This window comes from Apteryx rowi, unplaced genomic scaffold, assembly GCF_003343035.1.
Source record: "Apteryx rowi isolate R43461 unplaced genomic scaffold, aptRow1 scaffold_223, whole genome shotgun sequence".
Taxonomy (NCBI): Eukaryota; Metazoa; Chordata; class Aves; order Apterygiformes; family Apterygidae; genus Apteryx; species Apteryx rowi.
The window spans coordinates 156,275-165,335 of NW_020448564.1; the positions used below are offsets into that span (position 1 = coordinate 156,275).

Genomic DNA, 9,061 nt, shown 5'->3' on the forward strand with positions numbered 1-9,061 from the left:
TGTGTGTGAGGGGGGCCTGGGCCCCTCTCGCCCGCCCCCCGCGGCGCCCTGTGGGAAGGGGGAGGGCCGGTGGTGGTGGTGGTGGGGCCACTTCTGTGGTGGCGGGTCGTTGTCCTCCGTCGTTCTGCCTCAGGGCAGCGAGTCCTTGCTGGGCGGCCAGGCCCGGGCGGAGGGGGGACTCTGCATGCGCAAATGTCTGTTCCCTGAGCTGGCCTGCCGCTCTGCAGAGGGGCACGGGCGTGTGGCGGGTGGGGGGCGGCAGGTGGCTGAGAGGGGCTGTGCCTGGGCTGTGGGAGTGGGGCGGCAGGGCAGGCCAGGCCTCGGCAGGCCCTGTGTGTGTGTGTGTGTGTGTGTGTGTGTGTGTGACAGGGAGCTGGTGGCCCCAAGGGATCCTCTCTAGTTGTCTGCAGCGACAGGGCTCTCGCCCTCTTTTCCTGAGTGGATGTAGTCCAGCAGGGAGTCATAGCGTTCCCCATGCTTCCAGGCCACAGATGCGTGAAAGTCTGGTTCACCAAATGGATCGGTAGTGCTATGCTGTATTGAGTGTAAAATTCAGGTGCAAATTTCAGTTCTGGTTTTTTGTTAGCAAGAGCTGGAGGTGCAGCCAGAGCTCAGCTTCAGAGGGAAAGAAAGTGGTAAGTGTTCCAGTTCTGCAGCAGTGGCAGGGAATGTGAAGTTACTGGCTGGGGTGGTGTGCTACCCTTTTAGCAAAGGTGAGAAGGGCTGAGAAGAGGGTGGGGATGGTCCTGTTACCCATGCTGAACCAGAGTCTTCACTTTGGGCTGCTTGGCATTTACATGGTCTCTTTTCTTTTCCTGTCTCCCAGGAGCAGCAGCCCAGTTGGACAGATGATTTACCATCCTGCCATCTCTCTGGGGTAGGCTCAGCTCCAAACCGTTCCTACAGTGCAGATGGCAAGGGGGCGGAGGGTCACCCCTTGGAAGATAATTGGTTAAAATTCAGGTAAGTGGGTTGCATGCAGGACACAGACCGTTGCAGACACGGGCAGGTAAGAGCGGTGTTTGGCTTGTCACAGTAGGACTTGGAAGTACAGGGTGGGGCCAGAGCATGCAGGAGTTGTCTGGAGAAACTTGTTATGTATGCCTTTTTTTATGTCGCAGACATCTGTGACCTCTTTGCTTCTGCCGTCTCTGACAGGAGTGAGAACAACTGCTACCTCTATGGCGTCTTCAATGGCTATGATGGCAACCGAGTCACTAACTTTGTGGGTCAAAGGCTCTCTGCAGAACTGCTKTTGGGCCAGCTACACGCAGATCACAGCGATGCTGATGTGCGCCGTGTTCTGCTGCAGGTAAATAAGAGTTGGCTGAGAACAGCCCCTGCTTCTCACAGTACCCACCTCCTCTTTTTTGCCACCAGGGGAACAGCATCTGGTTTCTGAGAGGATTGGGAACATCTGCCAATAGCTGAGATAGCACTCATCCTGAGCAGCTGTAGTGCTTTGTTTTGCTCCCACCTCATACCCATCTGTCCCCCCGGCTCGGACAGTGCACTGCTGAGAGCTCTGTGGGAAGCTGCAGCCAGTCTTCACTGGACATGTAGGGACAAGTCAGCCTGTGGAGGAGATGACAATGAGTAAAAGGGAATACTTAATGTGTGGGGAGATGGATTTGTGAGTGTATTTTCTGGAGTGATAATAGATAAGTTCTTACAATCAACACACAAAATCAGACAGGTCTCTGACATCACTCTGAACATAACATATATTTTTATCTCATGTTTTGCATATTGCAGATTGTTTTTACAAGCTGCTAATTAGTTGCACTGAAATAATTGTTCTTAGGTGTGATGTAGTGATCCTTGAATGTCTATACAGCAATCAGCCACTCTTGTGAGCCAGTTTTGGTGTGGTRGGGATGGGTAGCCAGAAAGCTCTGCAGATATTAGATAAGAGCTCAGTCTCTCTTATGGCCTCTCCTAGGCTTTTGATGTGGTAGAAAGGAGTTTCCTGGAGTCCATTGATGATGCTTTGGCAGAGAAGGCCAGCCTGCAGTCCCAACTACCAGAGGTAATGTAGCCTTAACAACAGAGATTGCAGGAGGTCCCTCCCTCCCTCCCTCCAAATTTCTGAATGAGTCTTGGAGACACTAGTCAGTCTGGTCCAAAGGAGGCTGTAATTGAAAAATTATTACTCTTTAGTTCTCTCCTGGAAGCCTGTGTGAAATGAAACAAGTGTCTTGGTCCAGTTCCTACTGTGTTCTTACTGGCCCTACGTAGACTCATTATTAGTCGTCTCAGAAGAAGGGTGAAGAACTGAATATATTGCGGAGATGAGAGTTCACCCCTGTGCATTTGGCTCTTCCAGAACCAAGCCATATGACACAGATAACAGACAGGGCCTCAAATTTGCATGGCATCTGGGCAGATGTGGATTCTGCTCTTCAGATGAACTGGGCTGTCATCTCCAGAACCTTATCAGAGCCATGTTATTTGTTAGGATGTTTCTTTGTCTCAGCCTCGTGGCAAGACTGTATAAAGACAGTTCCCTCCTTGCAGCATTTGGATTCCAGCTGTRGTTTCTGTGTTGTGGATTGTGTGTTTAAGCTTCCCCTGGTATCTTGGGTTCCAGGGTGTCCCTCACCACCAACTGCCTTCTCAGTACCAGAAGATTGTGGAGAGATTGAAGGTTGTAGAGCAGGAGATCTCTGGAGGAGCCATGGCTATTGTGGCTGTTGTTCTCAACAACAAGCTCTATATCGCCAATGTGGGTGAGTTGTTCTTTGTCAGCTCCTCAGTCTTGGCATTTCTGAGGATGGCTGCAGTTCTAGGAAGCAAAAGAAATTTGAACTTGGGGGGCAGTTTGTTTGGTCTGTGGCCATAAAGTGATATGCTTATAACTTATAGGAGTCGCTGAAATCAGTCTAGGTCTTTATCTCCGTAAATATTGGCTCATATAACATATATGACCAAAGGACAGAAGAAAAGTGGGTTGTGAGGCAGTAGTGCAGGTTCAATGAGAAGTGGAGAGCTTTCTTTTGAGGTACTAGCTCTGGCCTGGATAAAGAAATGCCTAGCAGGCCTAATATGCTGTGAGTAAGGCTACTTTTAGGAGATTATGATAAGACAATGCATGAGCCTTTCTCTTCTTTTCCTTCATTATTCCCCTTTTCCATTCCTTCTCACCATTTGGATATGTTCTGCATCTTAATGGCAGAGCTATCTGGTGCCTCATATTACTACTTCTACTGCAGGTACAAACCGGGCACTGCTATGTAAGTCCACGGTGGATGGGCTGCAGGTGACTCAGCTCAACGTGGACCATACAACAGAGAATGAGGATGAACTTTTTCGCTTCTCCCAGCTGGGTAAGTGTTGGATTTCATGCTCTTATCTGAGAACATCTCATGGCCCAGTTTCTGTGTTACCGGGAATGACTCAAGCCACTGGAAACAATAACTGGCCACAAAAAGAAGCTCCTCATGGGCTGCGGTTTCAAATTACAAGTTTAGTGCCCTCTTTTTCTTCAGATCTAGCCACTGTGAGGTTACAGAGTTCTGTTGGTTCAGCGAGCTGAACTGACTCAAACTATCCATTTTTTTTTCCCCACGTTTTGAGAGTTAGTTTCATGTCCAACTGCCGAACTGAAATTGATTTGCCCTCCAGCTGTGTGGTTGCTAGAGTTGATTTGAAGGCAGGAGCAGAAGTGCATAGCCAGAGGGTAGAAGCGGGAAGGACAGTGCGTGACTGCCCCTTTGGAGACAAAACATAGTTATGCTGGGTTAAGTTCTGCCTGATGCCTCACCCTTGGGATGGTGCATTTCAATATGCCTTTGTACAAACTGTTGCAAAAAAGCAGCTACGTTTCAGAGGGAACCAGGCCAAACACAGGCATTTACTGGTGTCATATCAGTAACTATTGAGCTCTGTCCAATACAGACATCTTGCTTCAGGCCATTTCCCTTTTCCTTACTATGTTTGAYATGTTTTCTTTCTTCGTCTAAAACTAGCCCAAATCATTTGTGTGGTTATTAACACCAAATTCTTCTTACTGAGATACTTATGTCCTGTATATATATATTTTTTAGATAGGCCTAATTTGGCACTCTTCAATATCTTCACCTAGTAGACATATTCTTATCTAGTAAGGCTGTTGGTGTGGTAATTTTTTGCTGCAAGATCTTATCTTGCATTCCATTTCTCTTCCGTTTTCTCTTTTTTACCCATAATCTTGTGAAAGTGATATGTACTATGAAATAGAAAAATGAATACAAAGGTCTAGGGAAAGAGAGCCTTCAACTCTCTTTCCACTACCAGAAGAACTGTGCAGAATTCGGTTGCAGTCCACAGCAGAACAGGAATCCGCTAGATATACCCACCTTCTTAACCTGACACAGCAGTGGCGCTCCTACTGGCAGTCCCAACAGAGGAGAGAGCCTGTGGAACAAGCCARTGTGCACAGGCTCTATTGGGGCCCAAAGGAGGTCACTGTAAGGCTAGATTGAAGCGTAGTGATAGGAAATAGTGGGGGTCATGTTTGTCATGGTGTTGCCTGTGCTGCCTCTCTGTGGAGGGAGGGAGGGAGAGGTGTGATGCCTGTATCGCTGTCAATCCAGCACATTGCAGCTTGTTCAGTGCTCCAGGAGGGAGCTGTGATTTAGACAGAGAACCTCTGGCATGCTGCAAGCCTCCCCATGTTTGCGTCTGCCGATAGCATGTATCCCCCTGCTGTGAGCTGGCAAATGAGCCAGGCCGTGTTGATGAGTCAGCTTTGGTCTGCAGCAGATGGCAGAGTTGTGTCTTACTGCTGGGGTAGGTGTGGAGCCATCTGTGCAGTGAGGTTTGGTTTGACTCAGAGGGAGAGTTTCAGCTGGACCCCTGCCTTCACCTTGTACTGAGGACAGTCATCCCTAGATAAAATCTCAAAACAATATTTTCTGCCTGTTAGCTCTAGGTGTAAGCAGGGAGGAATCACCAGAACAGACCAGGTAAGTGGCTTGTCTGTTCCAAGTCCTGTCTCAAATAGTAGCTGCTCCCAGATGGTCCCAGTTAGGACCTCTTTCAAGATGGGGTGCCTTCCTAACCCCTGCTGAATTTGAGTTATACACTGAAGCAGAGGAATGTTTCCTTAAACTTTTTTTTAAGGTAAATACTTATTTGCTCACTGTCTTAGCTTTTAGGAATAGCCAGTACTGATTTCAGCAGTTGGCAAATTTGTTGGCTTTTATAGCTAGCTCTCCTTTTTTCCCTCCCCCAAAAAGCATACTAGGGAAATTGTTGTATAGAGGTTAGGAGCAGGGTTCAATAGCAGGTGAAAGAGAAATGGAGCAGAATCCTTCACATTCTTTCTTTCCCCCCAGTCTGGCTTTCCTCCTCCTATCACACAGTCTGAAGCTGACAGGCACAGATGCTCCACTGTCTTTTCAGTGAATACGTGTGTGTCCAGGCCAGCTGCCACCGGTGGCCTTGGACTAGGACATGGGCTTTGTCTCGGAGCCAGCCATGGCATTCAGAGTGTGTATGTCGGGGTGCATGCATCTCTCTCCTTCCCAGGCTACGACTAATGAGAAGGTGCCCCATTGAACAGAGCAAGCCATTCTTCCTGTCCTTCCTGTTGGACTCCTAATGATTCTTTGACATCTTACTTTGTCTCACAATTCTCCTTAGCTGTGGATATTTCTTTTCTCATTCCTCACTGTATAACCTCAAGAAGTCCTGCAAAGTTCCCAAAGTCAATGAGCTTTTTTTTTTTTTCCTTCAATCTGGCAGGCTTGGATGCAGGGAAAATAAAACAAGTGGGAACTATTCGTGGGCAGGAAAGCACTCGGCGCATTGGAGATTACAAAGTCAAGTATGGCTATACTGATATTGAACTGCTCAGGTTAGAAAAACTCAACTTTGTGACTTCAGTCCCACTTTCTCTTCATGGCCCTCCACTCTGACCTACTACATCACCATTAAGTACTAAATATGCTGTCTCTTTCCAGTGCTGCTAAATCTAAACCCATCATAGCAGAGCCTGAAATCCATGGAGGGCACTCGCTGGATGGCATGACTGGTTTCTTGGTGCTGATGTCAGAAGGGCTCTACAAAGCTCTGGAGGCAGCTCATGGGCCTGGACAGGCCAATCAGGTGAACGTTCCCATGTGGGAAGCATTCCCATGGCTTTTGGCTTATCCCAGTGGTGCCAGCTGCTCTGATGCAGACTTTCTTCCCCATCTGTCCTGTGAGTGCCACCTGGGTTGGATGCCTGTGCTCCCCCATCCCAGCCTGTAATAATGAGAGAGCTGCTTTGCCAAGCCAGTTCTTCCAGGCAGCTTTCTGTTCTTTAGGAGTAGTTCATTAAGGAGAACAAGATGATTCAAGGTACAAAGGCAAATATCACCGAGTGAGACTGGCAAGCACAACAGCCAGATGAGTTGCTGTAAAAAATCTTAGGCCAGATGGCTGGAAAAAGTTTCCTCCAGAATCCTCTCTGAAACATCCTCCTGCCTTTTTTTGTGCTCAGGAAATTGCAGCCATGATAGCCACAGAGTTTGCGAAGCAGACATCACTGGATGCAGTGGCACAAGCAGTAGTGGACCGGGTTAAGCGGATCCACTGTGACACTTTTGCCAGTGGTGGGGAACGGTCCAAGTTCTGTCCCCGGCATGAAGACATGACACTACTTGTGAGGAATTTCGGGTACCCCCTGGGTGAAATGAGCCAGCCCACGCTGACACCAACGCAAGGTATATTGGGGAGGGAACAAAACAAAATGGAGGGTGGAAGACAAGGTCTCTTGATTCAGCACTGACTTAATGTTAGGAGAAAAGATGCTCAGTGTAGAAGGCATTTCCTTGTTAAAGGGTTTGTCTGCTTCTAGGACCTGGAGCCTGGGACAACTTGACAAAATGCAGTACATTTAAGAAAGGCAGTTTAGTACAAGTTCTTTTCTTGGGATCTTTGGCCTTTCCTTTGACTGTTATTTGACCCTGTTCGTGCCCAGTCACTTATGTCTTGACAGGACTTATAATTCTGTTTTCTCCCTTCTCAGGAGGCCGTGTCTATCCAGTCTCTGTGCCGTATTCCAGCTCCCAAAGCACAAGTAAGACAAGTGTCACACTGTCCCTCGTCATGCCTTCCCAAGGCCAGATGGTCAATGGTGCCCACAGCAGCTCTACTCTGGATGAAGCCACCCCCACCCTCACTAAGTAAATACCATTCTCTTGTGATAGCCATAATCCTTCCCTGTGCTTCACACTGTGTAATGGGATTGAAAAGCAGAGAGACAMCTGTCAGTTACCTGTCACTATTTCCTTTATCTGCAACGTGGCCCTCCTGACTGTAGCATCACACCGTATTCACAACCAGCATAATGTGTTATCTGGAAAGCAATTGTGTGAAGAGTGGGAATGAGTAAAGCAAGCAGCTGAAACCAGCTCTGGGAACGTGCCTTGGGAGGAGCTGCTGCAGTCGCTGGAGGGCACGCTGGCAGCATGCAGCCCTTCTCTTTGGGTCTTGGGTGCAAAGTGTGGTGGGTGCTGTGTGTGGAGGGAGCATTTTTAGTAAGGGGCAGGGGCAGTGCAGGTCACCTGTATAGCTGCTGGAGAAGCTGTGTTGCACAAGTTGGCTCGCTCAGAGGTGGAGGCCAGGGTGGAAGAGAATAAAGATTAGAACTGGATYGCATCTGGATCCACTTTGCAGGCTCATGCCAATGGCTCTGGTTTCAGTTGAGCCTTTGGCATAGGGTAGAGTGTGTATACGCTGCAGAGTGAAGAAGCTCTCTGGTTATTGTGTTCTGGTAGCTGCAGAAAAAAATGAGGCTGACAGACCAGAGTTGCTTTGGCCATGACACAGGTCACACAAGAAGAGATCTTTCTTGCTGCCAGRCTTTTCCCGTAAAGGTCATTCTGCATGGGTGTGGGGAGGCCAGCAGAGTGCATGCCTTGCTTTTTTTTTCTTCTTCTTCTTCTCTGTTCCTCAGAAGCCTGGTTGTACTTGAGGTCCTTCAATTAAAGGTGAGATAGATATCTTTGGCACTCATCAGTTCCAGGCAGTTCTGAACACAGCTAATGCTCTGATAGAGCAAGGGATTGCAACTTCTTTTATCTGTTTGTGAAGGATAGCTTGATCTGTGGGGAAAAAAAGTTGGCATTTCTACCGGTGCTTTTCATGTCCAAAGCACTGGCTGGGAAAAAATACAGATGCTCATGTTCATTCTCTCTCTCTCCACAGTCAGAGTCCAACTGTGACTCTCCAGTCCACTAATACCCACACGCAGAGTAGCAGCTCAAGTTCGGATGGGGGTCTCTTTCGCTCCCGACCCACCCACTCGCTCCAGCCGGATGAAGACGGGCGTGTTGAGCCCTATGTGGACTTTGCAGAGTTCTACCGGCTTTGGAACATGGACCATGGCGAGCAGGGAGCACTGACTGTGTCCTAACGTGGGGATGTGCCTCCTGCAGCCACCCTGCACTCAGCTCCRTGAGCAAAGACTGAGGCAAGGAGAGAGCTCCAGCCAACAGCTGYGTTCTGCCAAGAGTTAACTCCTATCCAGCATGTGCTGAACACTGGGCTGGGGAGCCTGTGCAGCTCTCTCACACACGTGTTGCCTGTGCAATGCACCCTATCCTGACCAATTTCGTTCCCTTGGAAGCCCTGTGAATACGGGAAGGGATCTTGAATGCAACCCTCACTGCAAGTTATTACAAATAAAGTTGCAGAGAGGGCTCCCTTTCTGGATAATGCAAGAGTAGGGGCCTGTACAAAGGCTGTGTGTGCGTGTAGGTGTATGTGTGTGTGCCTTAGCGTGTGTGCTGTCATAATGTTTCCACAACTCGGTTCATAATGCTGTGATTCCAGTGTTCAACTCCATAGAAGATACCTCTATTTTGCAGAATAAATAACTTATAGCTACACTCATTGGCACCTATGTGGCTTGCTCTATTACTTACATCAGACATATGTGTGGGTGTGACAGCTCTTCCCATTGAAACCCTGTATTTCTCCAGAACACAGAGTTGCAGCTTGTAGCAGGCAAGCTTCTGCCTTAAAAGTAGCCTGACCCCTTGTTGGTGATGTCAAAGCAGGTGTTTGTCTTACGCATGCTTATTTGCCAAGT

General features: G+C 48.4%; 1 protein-coding gene across 2 annotated transcripts in view; it reads left to right on the forward strand.

Annotated features, from left to right (window-relative positions):
- LOC112965723 (TGF-beta-activated kinase 1 and MAP3K7-binding protein 1) overlaps nucleotides 1-8,858 on the forward strand; it is a 38,649-nt gene extending 29,791 nt beyond the window's left edge. For both annotated transcript variants that reach the window (XM_026064996.1, XM_026064997.1), the window contains 10 exons: nucleotides 827-963; nucleotides 1,159-1,312; nucleotides 1,943-2,029; nucleotides 2,591-2,729; nucleotides 3,213-3,326; nucleotides 5,728-5,839; nucleotides 5,946-6,090; nucleotides 6,467-6,689; nucleotides 6,995-7,151; nucleotides 8,176-8,858. In XM_026064996.1, coding sequence (XP_025920781.1) covers nucleotides 827-963; nucleotides 1,159-1,312; nucleotides 1,943-2,029; nucleotides 2,591-2,729; nucleotides 3,213-3,326; nucleotides 5,728-5,839; nucleotides 5,946-6,090; nucleotides 6,467-6,689; nucleotides 6,995-7,151; nucleotides 8,176-8,383 — 1,476 coding nt within the window. In that variant the 3' untranslated portion in view covers nucleotides 8,384-8,858. The remainder of the gene's footprint in view (nucleotides 1-826; nucleotides 964-1,158; nucleotides 1,313-1,942; nucleotides 2,030-2,590; nucleotides 2,730-3,212; nucleotides 3,327-5,727; nucleotides 5,840-5,945; nucleotides 6,091-6,466; nucleotides 6,690-6,994; nucleotides 7,152-8,175) is intronic.
- The last annotated feature ends 203 nt before the right edge of the window (nucleotides 8,859-9,061 follow it).